The sequence below is a fragment of the Epinephelus fuscoguttatus genome, linkage group LG6 (genome assembly GCF_011397635.1).
Source record: "Epinephelus fuscoguttatus linkage group LG6, E.fuscoguttatus.final_Chr_v1".
NCBI lineage: Eukaryota > Metazoa > Chordata > Actinopteri > Perciformes > Serranidae > Epinephelus > Epinephelus fuscoguttatus.
In genome coordinates this window covers 33,489,935-33,511,325 of record NC_064757.1, presented here as the reverse complement: position 1 = coordinate 33,511,325, position 21,391 = coordinate 33,489,935, and the positions used below count along the sequence as shown (strand labels likewise).

At 40.9% G+C, this 21,391-nt stretch overlaps 1 protein-coding gene across 1 annotated transcript in view; it reads right to left on the bottom strand.

The window, feature by feature from the left end:
• Positions 1–18,940: 18,940 nt before the first annotated feature.
• The window catches only part of tmem8b (transmembrane protein 8B), a 59,423-nt gene continuing 56,972 nt past the window's right edge, over positions 18,941–21,391 (bottom strand). The window contains exon 13 of the mRNA XM_049579841.1: positions 18,941–20,051. Coding sequence (XP_049435798.1) covers positions 19,716–20,051 — 336 coding nt within the window. The 3' untranslated portion in view covers positions 18,941–19,715. The remainder of the gene's footprint in view (positions 20,052–21,391) is intronic.

Genomic DNA, 21,391 nt, shown 5'->3' with positions numbered 1-21,391 from the left:
ATGGAAGTAGCCGCTGTGAAGCAACAATACTTACAATATATCCAATTAAAACACTCAAGCAAAAGCAAAAGTAGATATCTCTAACCCACACTTGGAACAACAACAACAATTACTGGATAGCATTAATAAGATTAGTATAAATTAATATCCTCCCCTGACTCTAAAGCACCCCACATTCCAATAGACAAATTGGAAAGGGACCTCAACATTTACACTGATAACCATTTCTGGAAATAAACCTGTAACAACATCTTCAGCATGTCTAGAATGACCAAAGTAAGGCTCTTACAATATAAGATCGTCCACAGAACACACATCACACAGCACAAGACGCACGTAATTGGATTTCCCGCGTCAGACATATGCACTCAGTGTACACTCTACACAACTGACGACTGCCTCCATGCACGCTGGTACCCTCCGCCAATGCAGTGTTTCTGAGAAGAAGTAACCACCTCATTATTCCTATTCCTTGGATGTAATGTTCCATTATCTCCTCCGTTGGCATACTCAGCGATATCCTCGAATGTTGGATACAATTCAAAATAGCCCTACTTGTGGCCCTAACTATTGCCAAGAAAACAATAATACTAAACTGGAAAAGTAGGTAAAAATCAGCACCCAACTTGAGCAAATCAATAAAATATATTTACATCAAATCTATCTTGTTGCCAGTGAGCTAATGCCACAAACATGGTATGAACGTAGATGCAAGCATGCAACTAGGGAAACATAAGTGTATGTGGGAATGTGTGCATATATGAGTAGAAAGATATTATTAATACATTTATAATACTAAACCAAACTCATCCTGCAAAACTCTGACATGTATTCAAACCCAAACAGACCAGACCCTACAGTTATCCTTCTGTTTCGTTGTCTTTTTGTCTTTCCCTAGTTTTTCTTTCTTTTCCTCACACACTGTCCTCTGTTGCTAATCTAATGCTTTTTTTGTGTGTTGTTAATCAGTAACGTCTGTAAATCTATTGCTGCCTTTCTCTTTGTTTTGTATTTGTTAGTATGTCCATACTGTCAACATGTGTGTGCACTAATTGGTGAAAAAGGAATTTAAAAATTACAATAATAAAAAAAGGACATAGCCATAGCATAGAGCAAGACATGACCTGAGGTGACCATATCTTGATGAGAGGGTGGAGATATGGAGGAGCAAGGGGCTGATCTGCTGATGTGGTAATGCCTCACAGACAGTCTCACTCAAAGCGGCAACACCTTTCAGCCGCTTTAAGCCATTACCTTTTCTAAATTTAAACAGATGCTTCATATAAAAATTCTACCCCTATACACATGGCCGTAGAGACCAAAACCGTTTTTGGACCAGGCTGTAAAAATGTTTATTTCTGCTGTAAAGTCTACAGAGATCAACTTGCTTTTGGGGCGAGCCTCAAGTGGCCATTTGAGGAACTGCAGTTTTTGGCACTTTGACGTTGGCTTCATTTTTCAGCCCCTGAGGGTGCTGCTTGACCTCATAGCAGCACTAAAGGAAAGTGAGAGTATCACCAAAGTCATTAGGAATACATCTCTGGGGACCATCAATGTCTGCCCAAAATTTATCCATATCCATCCAGTAGTTGTTGTAATATTTCACTGGATAAGTAAATCCTTTGACTTGGTAGTGGCGCTCGAGGAAAGGTCAGGGGGACATCAAACTGATTTATCCTGTGGAGGATATCCATCTGGTAGTTGTTGAGGTATTTCAGTTTCACCAAAATTCATCCAAAGAAAAAATTAAAGAGGAAATTGGGATGTGCAGCAGTTTGAAGGCCAGCAGCGTGAGTGTAGCCTCAGTGGCCGCAAGCTTGAGATATGAGCCTGACATGAGTGACAGACACCCTGTGAAAAGATCACAGCACAGGTCACATCAGACCTCGCTGTCCAAAAGAAGGCAGTGAATGATGAGCGCCAGAATACTCCCTCTGTCATATCAACTTTAATCTTCAGGGGTGCTTGTTTTTATGACTCCTGTTACAGGCACGGCATCCACCAGGCAAAATAATAAAAACAATGGCGGCTGCCTAATAACTTCACAGGATTTGAATATAGTGTCTGTTATAGAGGAAATGACAGGCAGGTGGGAAAATCGAATGCTTCAAAATATGAATAACGTAATATATAAAATCTGATTTCCAACAAAGATTGCACACTTCTACATGAAGGAGTTAATTATACCTGCAAACTTCACAGACGTATGTGAGATTCACACTGATCACTAATGAGTGACACCCTCAGCAGGTACAAAGTTTGTTAACAAAGTTTGCTCAAATTAATCACATAATTTAAAGTGATTTTCATAATTTCACAACACTCAGCAGCTGGCACAAGCCTACATGTGGTGCTGATAGGTTTGACTATTTAGCATAATGCATAAACCCCTGGAGGCAACAGGGGGGCCAGATGTGTCTCATGATATGAAATAACTGCCACAGACCAGGGAAAATGCTTTTGGCTCCCCTGCAATTATAAAGTGGGAGAACGTTTGGGAAAGCTACGGTCTAACAGCAACATGCTTTTAAAAATGGAAATGAAAGCAGTTGGTTAAATTATATTTCACTGTACAATGGCATGTTGCGGTACCGATGAGAGCTGCTTCGTACATTTGGGCACAGAAGTTCATTCTTGGGAATGTGTAACAAAGTAATCTAAGAGATCCATCTCGTAGTTTTGGAGCTTTCAACCATATGTCGTGGTCTTTGTAAATATCAATAAATCAAGAAAAATGAGACGCTGCCATTTTAATTACTATACAGATTTTATTTTAGATTTTATGTCTTTTCCAAAGCGGAGAGAAAATGAGTTTTAGAAGAAATCATAAATCTGCAAATACTTTGGACATTTGCACTTGCATGAACATGTAGTTCCCTGTTTGGGGATGCTGCCCTTAGTCTACACCTCTAACAGGCACAAAAGCTTTGCACATGTAACGGACGATTTTAATAAAGTCAAATGGGAGGATTTTGGAAAGATTGAGACATTTGCAAAAATCTTCGACTCACCACATTAAGAGCAGATGCTGGGTCAAGAAAAAGTCCAAATAAAAAGACTTGGGACACCTTCACTGGCATGTTACCTGTGTTTGCCAAAGCAGTTCAATCACATAACTAGTTACTGTAACGCTGGGCGGTATGATTGAACAACTGCATCATGACATATCTTAGGATTCTGGCAGTATCACAGTGCATCACGGCACATCTTGGAGTATCTAGTTTGTGCGTTTTATATTGAATTTCCCATTGAATGCATCACCTCTAAGGACTCACAGCATGACAGAAGACATAGAGTTAACATCATTCAGGAAATTAACAAGCACTTATACTCCACTACACTTCAAAGGCAAGTGCTGTACTTATATGCTTATCTGACAGCTTCACAAGTTACATGTTCAGCTTTATAAGTTATATGCTTAATTAAAGTTGTATCCAAAATAAACAGATTGCTCTGTGTTTAAATTATGATGCAATGTTGTAAACTGGACAAGCCAACACTATATAAAATATTTACAGCTACCTCCACCTTGGCTAGCTTTTTACACAATATGACATAGCACTCGAATGGGGGTCTTTCTGCTACCTCATGAGTAGTTTTGATACTTGCGGCTGTATGTGCATGTTGAGTCCCTGTGTGTGTATTTCAATGGCTAACTGCAGCAGCTCCACTCCACTCATATGGCGGTTACTGCTGATAACGCCATCCTGACTTTGATGTGTGTAACGCCCAGCCTCCAGTTCCCCCTATGTTAACATTTTTTATCTTTGTCAGCACTGTTGCTATTGTTAGAAGTGTTCATGCTGTTAGCACCGTTAGCTGCTCCCCTGGCTCAGTCATCTCTACGCTGAGAGTCATGTGCAGGCAATTCTTGTTAAAACACTGAATCATGGATACGCTCTGTTGCTCTGTTGCATACTGTTAACCAGCAAAGGCTGACTGGATGGCTCCGTGGGGGCAGCAGAAACACACTGTGAACAAAACATTGACATATCATCACCATGATATGACGAACTTGATCATAAGCAGTTGTATATTTACACATCCAGCAGTTATTAAGAAACAATATAATTCATTTGAAATCATGTTTGTGACCACCTGGTGAATGTGAGTCCAATCTTTCTTTCAGCTCTGTTTTTGGTCTCTGCCAACTCCTGAGGAAAATGTCTGGTTCTTTAGCTGCGTAATTCTCCACCATTTTCACCAGTGAGTTGGTAGAGCTTATTTCTGAAAATGATTCTATGGGAGTGCTGAGAGTGAACCAAAACTGTAAAGTTGCGGGCCAGAAAGCTTAACAGTACTCTGAAACTAAAATGCCCTATAAAGCCGAGGAGAGCTGCAGATTCAGAGTTCAAGTAAAACATCTCAGTACTTTTACCATCCAGCAAATCAAGTTTGTGTTAGTTTTACAAGACACAAGATTTTATGCAAACATACGTAACTTATGTTAAAAAATCATGGATACTGATTTCATGAAGGCTCTTTCTGCATTTTTAGTTGCTAACTTGTATCAAACTGTAGCAGACTTTAAAGCACACTGAAAGATTTGGCATCTCAACACGCACAACAGAGTGTTGGCATTGAGGAGTGATAATTAAAGCCCCCATCCCTCTGACCAACAGCAATCAAATCTGAGACTAAACTACAAGGACAAGGACCCTTCATTTTGAAGCTGCAACACTATTACATCTTAAACTAGGAGCATCATTAACACTCCCTGAACACCCTGAAGCTTTTCTCTGTTTCAAAAGCCAGCCATCATTTAGTCCTGTATGTCTGACAGATGTCTGTGCGGGGCTACACACGGTATATACCCACGACAGACTTTATTAAATCTCCAAGCGCCAACATTCGGCCGATCCCTCTCTACACAGCATCTGAAATGTAGCATGACCTTTCTGGTCCCATCAGACTGCCAGGCTGTCTGCTTGATGTGTTTGGGTCCAGCATGTGCTGACAGGAATCCGGAGGAGGAGCAGAGCGCAGCCAAATCAGAGATGTGAAGCTACTTATTCAGATCTGCCTTGTTTTGACAGTTTTCTCACCCTTCCATACCTCTTTATTTAGGACTCATTTAAAACCCTCCTTAGCTTAAATTTCATCTGACATTGAATGATCAGTATGTAAAAGCTTCAGACTTGTCAGAATCATTCTGTTCTATAAAGAACTCTCAATACCTATTCATAGATGATGGTTTATGAGTTGCCAGCAATAATCTTGGAATGAATGCTCTCATTTCTATCTCAGGATAACAGAACCAAAGTGCTCATGGGACAAGGAAGTTGGATAATCAGCATTCAGCATGCACACATGTCAAAAAAGACTACATAATTAGACCTCTGCTCCTTTCATGTCTGAGTGTAATGGATGAGCCCACAGACTCTGATGTGTGTTCAATTTATCTAATTTCAGTTTTTAGTCCTTGAGGCTGATCACTCAAAAGCTATTTCTAAATCCTGTGCACCAACGTAATCAAGGATTATGCAGTGGAAAAAAAGCTAGAGAATAGAGATCATAAAAAGCATTTGTGCTCTGTGGTTTTGTGTGAAACTTTCTCATCACGCAGTATGATTTCCTGTGTAATCTGATGTAATGATGTTTGAAATAATTGTGACCTGGTCTGAGGCAGTGTACTTCCAGTTCTAATAAACAAAATCCACAGGCTGTCTGAATTATTAATATCAGCACCGAGGATGTAATTTGGTGAACAATTCCAGCTGAAAAGGAATGGCAGTATAAAGGACCATTGTTTCCTTTGTTTATAGTCCCATAGTGGTGCCATTTTAATAATACTCGCTGTTTTATATCTTTCTGATGATCAAGACTCAAACAGTGGCGCCCACCAAGGGAGTGCCAGTGGGGAAGTGGTCTTTAGGAGGCTGTGATGCGCTCACTCTTTAAGCTAGATAGTGGTTAAGTAGTATGTTGTGAAACTAGACAACCTAAGGCATCCATTCGTACCAACCATGTCAGCATAGCTTGCCAGGAAGGGAACTAAATAACGCTCCAAATTTAGGCTAAATTTTTGTGAGGAAAAACTGGCATAGCCATTTTCAGAGTGGTCCCTTGAACTACCACCTCAAGACACCTGAATGAAAATGTTTCCATAGGTATCCATGAGTCTCCCCTAAACTTGAAAGACTTGTTCCACTGAATGTCTTGTACATTAAAATCAATGTACTCCTTTAAGGGTGCTTTCAGACCTAGAGTTGTCTTGCTTTGGTCTGAATCAAGGACCAATTTTGTTACAGAGTTGTATAATTGCCTAGAGTTGGTTCGTGTTGTCACAGCAGCATTTACAAGGTGACCAGATCAAATGCCTTGCGCTAGAAAGCTGCTCTTGATTGGTCAGAATTTCCATGTGTGAAAAATCCAGGAAGTAAACAAAATTTTGAAGAAGAGTACACTTGCAAGATAAATGTGACACTTTCTAATGTCACAATGGAGGGACAACTATGCAGGTTGATTTTAGCGCTGCTCATCGTGGACTATATTGCTGTCATTGTTCATTGTAGTCAAACCATACAGTTTGAAAACGAGGCGCGGCTCCAACTAGAAACAATGTTTTGATATCAAGGCAGTACAGGAGGAGGCGCACATTAATAATCCTCCAGGACTGTAACATGCTCATGCTTGTTAAACCCAAACACATTCTCAACACAAACGAACCGCACCAGAGTTAATTTTTAACCAGGCTGAGACCGCCTCTTCAAGGGGTTCTTGGTCCAGTTGTTTTGGTGCGTGCGTGATTGCGATTGCTGTGTTCACACCTGCCCAAATGAACCGCACTTAGGGGGCAAACAAACTTGATTTCGATTGAAGCCATCAAACAGGGCAGGTGTGATAGCACCCTAAATTAAAGCTGTACATTTGTTATTTTTTAAAGGAAAAGGAGAACCAGCCTATTTGGAGAACAATGCTTTGCCTAACATGTATGGATAAGTTGCAATTCATTCTGAGGGGGATATGAATGTTTGTACATTTCACTCAAACCAGCAAAAGTCAACCTCATGGAGGTGCCTTAAGGTGCAGACACACCAAACTGACATCAAAGAACTAGCGGCGAGGAAAGCCAACTGTTGCGTCGTCTACGTCGCCTCACGTCGCCCTGTATCAGTTGCATTTGAACACACTACATGGACTTAGAGAAAAATCAAGGGATCACCAAAGTCAACAAGATTACTCCTCTGGGCACCATGAACGTCTGACCCAAACTTAAAGGCGGACCATCCAACAATTGTTGAGATATTTCAGTTTGAAACAAAGTGGTGGACTGGGCGACAGACAGACTGAAATTGCCATGCTGAGCCAAGTAAATCAAAAAGGCAACAAGCAAGTAACTCCCAAGTTAAAAAATGTTGATGTAGTAAGTAGCCTCTATAACAAAATAGAAATGAACGCAGCGGCAACAGAAGTCCTACGAAACAATGGTAACAATGGGATTTGGCCTGGGGAGTTCTATGTGATATAGACTGTGATCAGACCAGCAGGTAGTGGCTGTATAATGTGAACTGGGTGCTGCTGGGGGTACCTTGACAGGACATTATCAACAACGTTCTGTTAAGATGTATGTGCACTTCCTGTACTTTGACGTCATCCCTCCCAAATCACAATCAGACTCAGACTGGTGTGCATCAGCCCATTAGCAAAATTATATTCCAGGTTTCAAACTAAGTTAACTTCCCTCTCCTTCCTTTAACAGCTGTGTTCATTGCTGGGCTTGTGCCCCAGTACAGTATTTAACCTGCAGCCCAGAGTTCAGTAACAGAGATAAAACACAAGAGTCTCCACTTTCCCCTGAGCTGTTGCAGCTAAAGCAGAAGAGCCTCTCTGCCTCCTTTAAGCAGCAGAGCCACAGCAGCTCTAACAACATCATTGCTGGTTTTTGCTCTCCTTCCAAACTTCTAATCTCGCCCATGGACATTCACTAATCTCTCATTTATATTTAAATCACAACTTTATGCAGAATGTCTGACTCATGAAGCAAATGAGGCATGTTGGTGTTTCAAGCTCAATTTAAGTGAGTGATAGCATGATGGAGATGCACACAATAAAGCCAGTGTTTTTCTCTCTGATGGTTGTGTTGGAACACAACTGGACAAGTTTTGACCTGTCTGTAAAAAAGTTATAAAAAACAAGAATAAGAGAGAAAATTAAGGAAGGGGGCATGAGAGGCCGAGGTTTACAGTTATTTTAGAACAGCTAAGGGGCATTGTTAAGCACAATGCGGAGTGGAGTACCTAAAAGCCCCTTAGCTGTTCTAAAATCACCATAAATCACGGTATCAAGTGGCTTATTGCTTTTTAAAAAATGTTTACTACATATGTCTGGCAGTTATTCATAAAATAAACGCATGGTGACAAAAAATGCAATCACTTATTGATAACAATTACTCTTCCCCCAAGAAGTGTCAGCGACATTTAGCAAAACGGTTTCCAAGCAATACACAGATGTGGTGAAAAGTGCTGCTGCTTTACAAATCTGAGCCAGCATAGAACCAGAAAAGCTCACCCTCCTGGGCTGTAGTATACCTAACATTAGGATAAAGAATAATAAGTTCCCATTATGTTGTGAAAAAATTACATTGCTAACAATTGACAGCATAGCCAATGCTAAAGCACAATAGGCTACAACTACAAACATGCAAGCTATGTAAAGGTACATTGTTAGCTTAGAATGGAGATAACTGGTCAGTGGTTTGGCCGGCAGCGATGACAGGCATTTTTCCAGCAAAGCAACAGGACACAGTGGGTTGCCTGATTGCTCAAACATAAATCCCCATAGGCTCTCTTTGGCTATGCTAACATTACAGGGTTTATGCTCAATTACATTTTTTCCCCAGATCCAATCATTCTGCCTGGACTGTTCACATTCATGTTTGAAGTGAACCATACCTGACATTAGTGTGAACAGATTTCAGCCCTGAAACATGCACACTGGAAGAAGAACAAAACACACCACATTTGTGAGACACAGGTGTTTGGGAACAGTGCAAACATTTACCTCTCGAATGATTTGCCGTGGAGGTCAGATGACAATTCAGTGTATGTTGAGGAGGGGACTGCCCAATGTTCTGAGGGGACATATGTCCAGTGACACTTTCCCCAAACAGATTCTTATGCAGAATGACATCATCAGACCTTCATTTAAATTTGGGATACCAGGCTGTCCTAAAATGGGACCTTTTTGGACTGTTGAGACTTTGGGATTCTGAGCTTTGGGAACAATGGTGTAAGGGTAAGAAGTTGGTAGTTTGCCAGTAGGTGGCCATGGGACGTTGGCAAGCACCTGGCAGTTGGGCTCTATTGGCTGGCAACTAGGGCAGCCTACCGGAGCAGCACTATGACTACAACAGCCCAACAGATTGCTTTAACACTATGTGGTAGGTGATCAGTGCCTGCGGATTTAATTATGATGTGGAAAAACCATGGATGTATGGCAAGGGTCTTTAACTTTTTTAGGCCAAGGACCCTTTTGCTGACTGTGTATAAAACTGAGTTGGACTAGAGATAACTGTCTGAATATTTGAATTGTTGTCTGCTACAACTAGTGTTACGTCAGCAGCAGTTGTAGCATGGCTAGGTGTGTTAGCCTCACCCTCTGTACTTTCGCTAATGGTTTCTGAGGTGGAGGGTGCGCCAGAGACTTTTGCTTGAAAAAGTTACAAAACGATTCATTTTGGCTCACAAGAATGTCTGAGCACTTGACATACTGGTAATAATACAGCTAATTGGCTAATATGTGGGGGGGGGAAAGGCGCCACACGATGATTTAGCATTAGCTAGCTTACCATTTGTACAAGGATTCATCGGAAACAGTTGGCCTGTAGCTAATGTTGTACTGGAAATTAAAATGTCTTATATAAATAAGCTGATTTATCTTTGCTAATGATATGCTGGTATATCATTTTAATTTGTATTTTGAGACAAAAATCTAAAAACTTTAATATAACTGCTAAGAGGTAATTTGGCAGCTCCCTTGCAGTAAAACCGAGGTACCCCTAAGGTTCACAAACCAGTTGTTGAAGACCCAGGATGTGTGTGAAAAACACACATGAATTTCATTATGACTGTTTTCACAGCAGTCGCATGGCCAGTGATCGAATATGTATTGGATTCAGGACCACATATGAAAGCGGCCCAGACCTGATAGGGAAAAATCTTTGAAAAAAGATTTGTCTGTCCACACTTCTCTGAAAAGGTCAGATCTGTGTCACATAAAAGAAAAAAGAATATGATGTGGGCCACATTTGCTTGTAATGTGAATGTAGCTTTTGTTTCTTCTGTGGCACATTTGTGGTTTTGTGTGCATTCACAACTAAAAGCTTTGCCTCTTTCTGACTGCTCTCATCCTGGCAGATACTAAATGATTCAGGCTTCAGTTAGCGGTTGACCTCTTTAGCTCTGCGTCTCATATGACAATAGGTGACTAATAGGTGCATTAATACTGAAATTATATTGCAGCCACAGCTGTGTGTTTATAGAGTATTTTACAACAGCTTCAAGCGTGTCTCAGCCAATCATAATCAAGGACTGGAACTATCCGTTAAAACATCCATTTAGTGATTAGAAATAAACAACTAGGCTATCTTTGTTTATTTCCCGTAATTAAATTGGCCCATCCAAGATGGAATTGATTAACTTAACCTAAACTAACCTATCATCATTATGGGCCATTGTTTGCACCCTAGAGTGCATCTGGTCCTATAAAATGGCCTCATATTTCCTGGTTGCTATGCAATCGTGCAGAACAAACATTGGACCTGATGACTCTGACCAGATGGATGCCCAAACCATTACAGATTGACCAACATGTTTAATGGTGGGCAACAGACACTGATGCATCCTGCTGGCTTTCTTTAAATTCAGACCTTTTTGGATGAAAAGAGGCTGGAAGATGAGTCATCATCAATCAGCCCTTCAACATTTCTGCTCCTTAGACCACATTAATCCATCTTTGTATATCGACCTTGGATACAAATGTTGCACAAACTGTTCTCTATGTTATAGGTCCTTGCTTTGGGTGCTTGTAATGTGCAGTTCTGTTGATACTGAAGGGGAACTTTAATTTTAAACTGAACAAATTTGGAGGCCACACTGTGGTTTTCTTGCCGAGGCAGTTTGTTGATGTTTGGAATAAGTTGTCTTCATTTTCAAGAGTGTTCCCTCTACAGCATCCAATAGCTCTCAATCTCTCTGACAGATGAACCTGCAATTTTAGGAGCATCTATTGTTCCTCTTTGTAACTCTGTTTGCAGTCTCTGAACTCCTGTGAAATCGCTGTGAAACTTGTTTTTGACAACACACATCTGTTTCCCACCTTTCTGCAGGCTTAGCCTATTTTTTTTTAAATAGCTCATCCAAACTGGAAACACAGAGAGCGGCACACCTGTAAGGTGAGCTTTAATATTCATGAGTATGCCGTCAACTCCAGCAAGATCTAGTAATAGACCTATATATGAGGCATTTTATGAAGTTAAAGAATCACAGTTCATGCAAAATGTTCCACTAAGGGATTTTGTAAATGTGAGCGCCTGATTCCGATCACTGAAGACTCTATCATTATCATATAACTGGAATAAACTCCACTGAAAATATTTAGATGTGATTAATTGTTCTTAAAGATTAAAAAACAATATATAGTTTGGGAAAATTGAGATCCTTCTGTTTAGGTTACAAGTGTAGAATAAAGAGTTCTCAAGCAACACCAACCAACACGTTCTCACCCCAATCTCGTCACATATCGACGTTTGGTCATGTGCCTTCCATGTCCAGGTACAAAGTGCAAGGTACCCTGGGTGCATTGGTTGTTGACACTGTGCCTGTTACATGCATTGTCTTCTTTCAAACTACACTTCCATTTTTTGTCTTTTTCAAAATGATGTTTTTTTCTCCCTCCAACAACTAACATGTGGTTGGGTTTAGGCAACAAAAGCGCAAGGTTAGGTTCTGGAAAAAGAACAAGGTAACAGGGTTTGGCTTTATAATCTTTATAAATGCAAAAATCGCTCTCCTGGGTGAAGGTCCTGTTTGTTGGACCCATCCACCACCACTCCCACCCACCTACTCCCTACACTTTCATTGTTGTCTGGCCCATGTTTCCCCCCGACGCTGCTGAGCACCCTTACACTACAACGGGGACTGGTTGTGTATCATGCCGATGTTAGAGGACTGTTTTTTTAATCAGTGCCTGACGCCGCAAGTCACTGCCTAAGTGCCAGATTATAACAATTTTGGAGTGAAACTGGGTTGCACTAGCAGCATGGCTTTAACAATGGCATAATGTCAGTCTGTCACCCAGTCTGTCCACCATTCCAGACTGAAATATCTCAAAAAATATTCACTTGATTGCCATGAAATTTTGTACATGCATTCATGCTTCCCAGAGGATGAGTCCCACTGAATTTTGCAATCCCCTGACTTTCCCTTCAGCACCATCATCAGATCAAACATTTCAATTGTCCAGTTTTCTGGTTAAGATCAAATACCTGAAAAACTAATGACATTTCCATCAGACTCAGCTGTAGTATACATTATATTCAGTGCCAATTAGCCAGTTTTACAATGTTGACATATTATCTGCTGAGCATCAACATGTATCCATTGCTGTTGTGAGCATGATACCATGTCAATGATAGCATTTAGCTCACACCAGCACTCTGTAGCTCTCTCTCCTAGAAATTACATATATATATACTAGTCCATACTCACTGAGTACAGCATACCATACCATGACTTAGTCATACCAAAAATTAGAAAAAAACAACAACATTGGTCCACAGGGGGAGCCACAGCGATCGCCTGCATTTTAGCCATTTTTAAGCATTTTTCTGTTGTTATAGCGCCACCCAGTTGCCAATTAGAGTTAAATTTCTCCAGTCACCTTGAGGCGTCCTGTTCTACATATCTACCAAGTTTAGTAAAAATCCATATGGCGGTTAGGCCTAGATAAGAAATTAGCTCTCTAGCGCCCCCATTTTGTTTGATGGGGTCAGTAATGGAGGGGTCCCCTCAGATTATGTGTGGTCATATGCCTACAAAGTTGTGTGGTGATGGGTGAAACCCTTGAGATGTTATACACCTTTATGTGATGAGCCACGCCCTCCGCAATATTCATTGCCTTATAGAAGCTCAGTTTTAGTAAGTTTTCCAACTTTTGCCAAGAGGGAACTTTAGATATTGGTCCCTAGATTATGTTCACCCAGTTTCATGCAGATCGCTCAAACTTCCTAGGAAGAGATCGATTTTAAGTGTTTTTCAAAAAAATTCAAAATGGTGGAAAATCTATATAACCGGAAATTATGGGTTCTTGAGACAAATTTGTTCCTCATGAGGAGAGGCATCTCTGTGCAAAGTTTCATGTCTCTACAACATACGGGGCATGAGATATGCCCATTCAAAGTTTGCAATTTCAATCAGTTGCTATAGCGCCCCCCTTTGGCCAATTGATGTAATATTGCTTCATTTGCATCCTTCCATGACCCTCTACCACTGTGCCGAATTTCACATGGATTGACCAAGTCAGTGAGGAGAAAAACGTGGAACAGACACACAGACAGAGTTTTCGTCATTATGTAGTTAACTAATCTGAACGGCAAATACTGTAGGTTATTAAGGAAATCCTAAAACAGGATTCTAGATGCAAACCCAGGATCCTGTGTCACAGTCCTGCACTTTGTACGTCACCATCCACCCCAACAACCTCCCTGCAAATTCATCATGGTACATAAATGTAGTAATTCATTAAGTCAAGGACACATTGCTGCTGAACATAATCCAGTCACCGAAATGTAATTATAAAAACAATTTAGTATTATACAAACAGTATTTTTAGCAGACAGGGTTGCACTGTGCCTCACAGAGCTGCTAGCATGGCTGTCAACTGTGAAGAACATGGTGGACTAGCCACATAGGGTTTCAGGAGCCAAAAAAAAAAAAAAAAAAAGTGGCAAAGTTGTATTTTGGCACCATGCCTCTCATCGTATTTTAGCCCCGTACTGTAGCTCTGTACTCACACTGCAGGATTTACCCAAGGAAAAACAGCCATGCAAATAAGCTGAGTTGAAATTGCTGTAGGTTATGGTGTGTCAGAGTAATAATCCTGTTAGATATGTTAGCCAAGAATCCATGAATACAAAGAAGGTACTTTCTTTGATTTCATGTGTGGTGGAAGTACAGGGATATCCACTGTTTGAAATTTCAATATCTAAGACCTTGTCATTTTGGTGTAATTTGTCTCATTAAGTACAGTCACAGGCCTTTTATTCCTGCCAAGGGGTGCACTCTCCACTTGGAATATTGAGTCTCTTATTACACAAATTTCCATTACTTGGTTTTTCACTGAAGTGGCTGGGGAATGATGGAGATATGCCCTGAAATATATACGGCTTCACAAAGTTTTGTGTTGATTTCGCCAGTGTTTCATTTTGCATTTCAATGATACTTTATTTTTCCTTTCAGTATCAACGGAATCCTTCTAGAATAGTGTGTCTAAAACTATCTGATGGAACTAACAAAGGGAAGAGGGCCAATTTTATTTGTTTTTTGATGAGACAAAGACAGCGACAAAGACTCTTTTTAATATATAGCTTGTACTTTCTTCAGTTTTAGAATAAATAATCTTTTAAAACAGAAGAATGTAAAGGATAAATGCGAGTATAACTCAACAAAATTGAGAAAAAAGCATAAAGCAGTTCCACTGTATATTAGTCATATTGCTTCTGATTATATTTAGAAACACCAGTTGACTAGAGACATCGTTTTTCTTTTGCTTTTCTCCCCTTTAGGACAGAGAGAAGAGAAGAAAAGTTAATGTAAGGACTCTAAATGCCCCCCAGTGACCTCATTCCATCACATTTTCAAAGCTCAACAGAAACACTGCGAGTAAAGAATTGATGCATAATTAGCTGCTGCAGTGGCAGCTCTGGTAAAAATGAGGAATTAGTTTTTTTTCCTCTCCCCTATCTTGCCCTGCAAATAAATGCTTTGCTTGCAAACCTTCAATGGAAAAATGTTGATTAGGTCACCGGAGTGAGGGTGTAGGCGTTTGTGTTTATTTTGTAACTCTGGAGACTGGCCCTTTGCTGGTTTATACCACCTATATACACTATACACTTCATATGTGTCTGCTACAGCCAGCAGATGGTTAGTTTAGCTTTGCACAAAGACTGAAAACATGGGAAACAACTAGGCTGACGCTGTCCAAAGTTTTAAAAGTCCTCCCACCTAAGCCCCCTAATTAATACATTATATCTTGTTTGTTGAATCTGTACAATTAGCTAGCTAGCTGTTTCCCCTGTTTTTAGTCCTTTAGTGCCAAGGCAAGCTAACTGTGTCCTTCTACTAGCATTACATATTTACAGGCCTAATATAAGTAGTGATGCTGCAATCCATTGCAAGCTTGATTTGATAATTAATATCAGCTTTCCCAAAAAACATGGACACCCAAAGCAAACTGTTTGTGGAAAGTCTCTGAGCTTCACAAGCATCCACAGATGATCTACATCAATTACCACAATTCCATTAGCGAAGGGAAATGGGGTATAAAATATGTCAACTGTTTTGCTTGTCTTTGCTCATTCAAAAACTGATTGTAAAAGTGGGAATCACCACAGCTAGCAGTATAAAGTTGTGGTTGTGATTTGTGCGGATGGAGACAGAAATAGGCATGCTTTCAAAGACTTCTACCGAGTGCAAATCATCTATTCATTAATTTTCCATGACCGCCTATCCTGTTTGGGGTCACAGGGGGGCTGGAGCCTATCCCAGCTGACATTGGGCAAGAGGCGGGGTACACCTTGGACAGGCCGCCGGACAGACAACCATTCACACTCACATTCACACCTAAGGGCAATTTAGTCACCAATTAACCTGCGTGTCTTTGGACTGTGGGAGGAAGCTGGAGTACCCGGAGAAAACCCTCGCCATCACAGAGAGAACATGCAAACTCTGCACAGAAGGACTCCCCCACCCTGGGTTTTGAACACCTCACCCACGAGTTTGAACCAGGAACTCTCTTGCTGTGAGGCAACAATGCTGTCCACTGAACCACTATGCCACCCGAGTACACACAACTGAATGGAAATGGCAGCTCCAACATTGTTGCAAGATGTTAAACAACACAAACACTAGGCAACACACTATATTAAGTAAAAATTGATTTAAAAAAAAAAGGCCATTCTGCTTGGAGCACTGTGTGTGCCAGCTCGAGCAAGATTGGTCTTGCCTGAGTTTCCAATTTGAATGGCCATTCCATGGCAATTTCCCGTGTTGGAGGTCTTTTTTTCTGAGTACATTGGATTGCAGCATATCAATCCTCTCATACAACAAAAATAAGCATATTTCCCCAAACTATTCCCTTGAGGCCTGTGTTGATTTTTTTTTTTTTTTTTTTTTTTTTAGCCATGGTAGGAATGCCTTAGAAACACAGCTCTAGGGATGGCAGTGTAGGTTGGTTGGTTGGTTCACCACTTTGGTCCAGACTGCAATGTCTCATTAATTATCTGATGGATTGGATATATGGATATGGAGATTCAAAGTCCTCAGAGGATGATTTCTATTGTCTTTGGTGACCTTCTGGCTTTTCCTCAAGTGTCACCTGCAGTTTAAATTTTCCCTTATTCTGCAAATATCTCAGTATACTGAAAGGATTGGTGCTGTCACATTTAGTACATTATTATATAGCAGACATGTCGAGATTTTATGTATCCTGTGGTTAATGTGTGGTTAGGTTTAGAAACAAAACCTACTTGGTTATGGTTAAGAAACAATCATGTTTTAGGTCAAAATACCCACTTTTGGAGCCCAAAAAGCTGATGGTAACATAGCAATGACTCGCTAAACATAACTGATTTATTTTTTTGTTGGTCCCCAATAGTGGTGTGTGGCTGTCTTGCCTAAGTGGCACACCATCCACCTCCCCTCCACCTTCCAGTTCAGTTCATATATTATATTACATTAGAAATGTTGGTATGACATGTATGAAATGTGCAAATGTCACCAAATCATGTTTTGCAGACACATATAATGCCCACATTATCTTCTGGCAACTGGGATGCCTTTCCTGGTGCGTCACCACTAGCTGGACATTTTTGTTTGTTTGTTTGTTTTTTAATTAAAACTAGTCCATACCCATTGGTAGCTTTGTCACCTTCTACCTATGCCAATCCTCAATTCCTGTGTGCAGTTTCACATAGATTGACCACGTCAGTGAGTAGAAAAACGTGGGACAGACAGAATGACTGACTGACAGAATGACACATTGACAGTTTCCATGATTATGTACAGCATACCATACCATGACTTAGTCACACCAAAAATTAGAAGAAAAAACAAACATTCGGTCACAGGGAGAGCCACAGCGATCGGTCGCATTTCAGCCATTTTTAAGCATTTTTCTGTTGTTATAGAGCCACCCAGTTGCCAGTTAGAGTTAAATTTCTTCAGTCACCTTGAGGCGTCCTGTTCTACATATCTACCAAGTTTATTAAAAATCGATACGGCGGTTAGGCCTAGATAAGAAATTAGCTCTCTAGCGCCCCCATTTTGTTTGATGGGGTCAATAATGGAAGGGTCCCCTAAGATTATGTGTGGTCATATGCCTACAAAGTAGCGTGGTGATCGGTGAAACCCTTGAGATGTTATACACCTTTATGTGATGAGCCACGCCCTCTGCAATATTCATTGCCTTATAGAAGCTCAGTTTTAGTAAGTTTTCCAACTTTTGCCAAGAGGGAACTTTAGATATTGGTCCCTAGATTATGTTCACCCAGTTTCATGCAGATCGCTCAAACTTCCTAGGAAGAGATCGATTTTAAGTGTTTTTCAAAAAATTCAAAATGGCGGAAAATCTATATAACTGGAAGTTATGAGTTCTTGAGTCAAATTTGTTCCTCATGAGGAGAGGCATCTCTGTGCGAAGTTTCATGTCTCTACGACATACAGGGCATGAGATATGACCATTCAAAGTTTGCAATTTCAATCGGTTGCTATAGCGCCCCCCTTTGGCCAATTGATGTAATATTGCTTCATTCGCATCCTCCCATGACTCTCTACCACTGTGCGAAATTTCACATGGATTGACGAAGTCAGTGAGGAGAAAAACGTGGAACAGACACACAGACAGAGTTTTCGTCATTACATAGTAAGATATTGCAAAAACTACAGGATGGATTGTTGTAAAACACATTCATGGTCCCCTGAAGATGAATTATAATCACTCTGATTCCCTGACCTGAAAATTTTATTTTATCCGATACTTTGGTTTATGACCAAGTACCTACAAAACAAAGACGTCCCCATCGACCTCAGCTGTGCTTTATGTTATGTACTAATATAAAATATTAGCATGCAACTATGGCAAACATGGTAAAAATCATATGCCTCCTGCTAATCATCAGTTTGGAAGAATTATTGTGAGCATGTTAGTATGTTGGTGTAAGCATTATCCTACACAGAGCTCACAGAGCTGCTGGCATGACTGCAGACTCTTAATCTTGTTTATTAGTGTCATGTCAAGGCCACGTACAACCTTCAATCTTAGCTTATAAAAATAATAAATTCTTTCATCTTTTTTTCCCTCATATAATTTGATAGAAAAAGACCAGGCGTACACACAGGATGATGAATACTGAGGAGCTGCTGATGGATCACACCTAATAAGGCATAAAGCGAAGAGCCATATAACTCTCTCTTCCCTTACATAAGAGAGAGGCTACATATCGACAGTATGCTCTGAAGCTGCCCTCATACTGCTGCTCTGTAGGAGAATTATTTATCTCTTGCTCTATTCCTGGGAGGATGTTGTTGACGGCATCTCATCTCACTGTCTGAATACCACTGGCTTCCATTAGGGCAGGAATTGCAATATGATGTCTTTGTAGGAGGCTCATCGGTTGCACTATATTTAAAAGCTTCGAAAGCAGGAGTAATACTGAGGCAAGAAAGAAAACATTTATTGTTTATGAATGTGGTGTCACACAGGTCCTGTCAGAAAAAAGAACAGGGAGGTGAGGTCTTGGTTTGAGGTCTCTGAAATAATCCTGCCTCCCCTCTTCTCTTTCAACAGGCAGCTGGACTTTGGAATTGTTCCTGTCAAGAACAATCTGCACATTCGTGTAAAAGCGTTACATTGCAATTGCAAAAGACAGTCTAACATTCCACATGACAACTAGGTTTTACATTTGTGATGCCCACTGTAGTTTATATTGTTATAAAAATTTACAGAATAACATTTTTGTGTCTCAGTGCAAAAGATATATTTGAAAAGAATTTCAGAAAAGCCGTGCCCTTGATAAATGTCCCCCCCCCACGCCTCCCCCTGATCTGTGCCCCGACAGTAAAATAATTGGCCTGTTTACAAGACCACCAATAAATAACCAACAGAAGCAGTTTTACAGTCACCGTCAGATAGCAGCAGTGTTTCAGCTTTGACTTTAAATACATATTCACAAACAACAGTGTGTCACTGTACACCCACAATTCATCAGAACAACTTTAACTATAGATAATAATAATTACAGTTGTATTGATAGTAATTACCATGACAATAACAACCAAAAAAAAGTAAAGAAAAAGTAATCCAATGTGTCACATCTGCATTAAAGTATTTACATTGCTTTTTCAAGTTCTGTGGCTTAATTTCCCGTGTGTGAATTTCCCAAGTAAAAGAAGGCAATGAAGTGTCTCTAAGGTAAAAGGCTGGGAGTGGGGAGTTTATCAGCTGGTACAGATGCTGTTGATGGAAATGATGGCCGGGTCCACCAGGCCCAGCTCCTCGTGCTCGTTAACACAGAGCTGATAGCCACAGCCCCGCCTACGCTTCAGTGGGGTCACCTTGGCATCGGGCTTGGCGCGAGGCGGCAGGAGGAAGCCCACGCTCCCTGCGATCAGCATGTGCCAGATGCTGTGAATGTAGAAGTAGTTCTCCTCCGTCTCCACGAAGGCGTAGAGGGCCACGGCAGACGTGGCAATCATGGTGCCCGGGAAGAGGAAGAACACCCAGCGTTTCCAGGTGGGCGGGTAGCAACGCCGCCGACGGATGGTGCGCACCGTCTGACAGGCCAACAGACAAGTTGAATGGATGGGATAACGACAGGATGGGGAAAGTTATTTAGTACCTTGAAGAGGAATTTAGTTCTCTGCTACAAGATCACCTGTGACAGTAACACATGTGGGACCAAGTCATTGTTTTGCAAGTCACAAGTAAGTCTCAAGTCTTTGCACTCAAGTCCCAATTCAAGTCCCAAGTCAAGACAGGCAAGTCCTGAGCTAAGTCCTAAGTCAAAACTGACATACACCCAGCTAAGTTACAAGTCAAGACTGACATGTCCCGCGCTAAGTCCCAGGTCAAGACTGACATACCGCAGATTAAGACCTAAATCAAGACTGACATGTACCTAGGTAAGTTCCAAGTCAAGACTGACATGTCCCGCGCTAAGTCCCAAGTCAAGACTGCCATACCCTGCGCTAAGTCCAAAGGCAAGACTGACATACCCCGAGCTAAGTCCCAAGTCAAGACTAATATACCCCGAGTTAAGTCCAAAGTCAAGACTGACATGTCCCGAGCTAAGTCCCAGGTCAAGACTGACATACCGCAGGTTAAGACCTAAGTCAAGACTGACATGTCCTGAGCTAAGTCCAAAGGCAAGACTGACATACCCCGCACTAAGTCCAAAGGCAAGACTGACATGTCCCGAGCTAAGTCCCATGTCAAGAATAACATATCCCAAGCTAAGTCCCAAGTCAAAACTGACATACCCCGAGCTAAGTCCCAAGTCAAGACTAATATTCCCCGAGTTAAGTCCAAAGTCAAGACTGACATGTCCCGAGCTAAGTCCCATGTCAAGAATAACATGTCCCGAGCTAAGTCCCGAGTCAAGACTCACAAGTCCAGAGCTAAGTCCCAAGACAAGACTTACAAGTCAAGACTGACATGTCCCAAGCTATGTCCCAAATTAAGACAGGCAAGACCCGAGCTATGTCCCAGTTCATGACTGACAAGTCCCAAGCTAAGTACCAAGTTAAGACAGGCAAGTCCCGAGCTAAGTCCCAAGTCAAGACTGACAAGTCTCGGGCTCAGTCCCAAGTCAAGACTGACAAGCCCCAAGTCATCCCAATTCAAGTCCCAAGTCTTTAACTTTAAGTATCGAGTCCTAAACAGGTCACAATGCTCTCTTCAATAAAAGAAATGCCATATCAACAACAGATTAATAATAATTTAAATGTACAAAAATCATAAATGCTTTTTAAAATTTGCATTCATTTGGTAAAACATGTGGTTGAAGTTGTTGCATCTCTGTCTGTAAATTCTGACGTGCAAGGTTTGCACATTGTAATTCGGTTTTCGTCGAACACCACGCACTTTTCTGTACGTAAATGAACTTATCATTGGT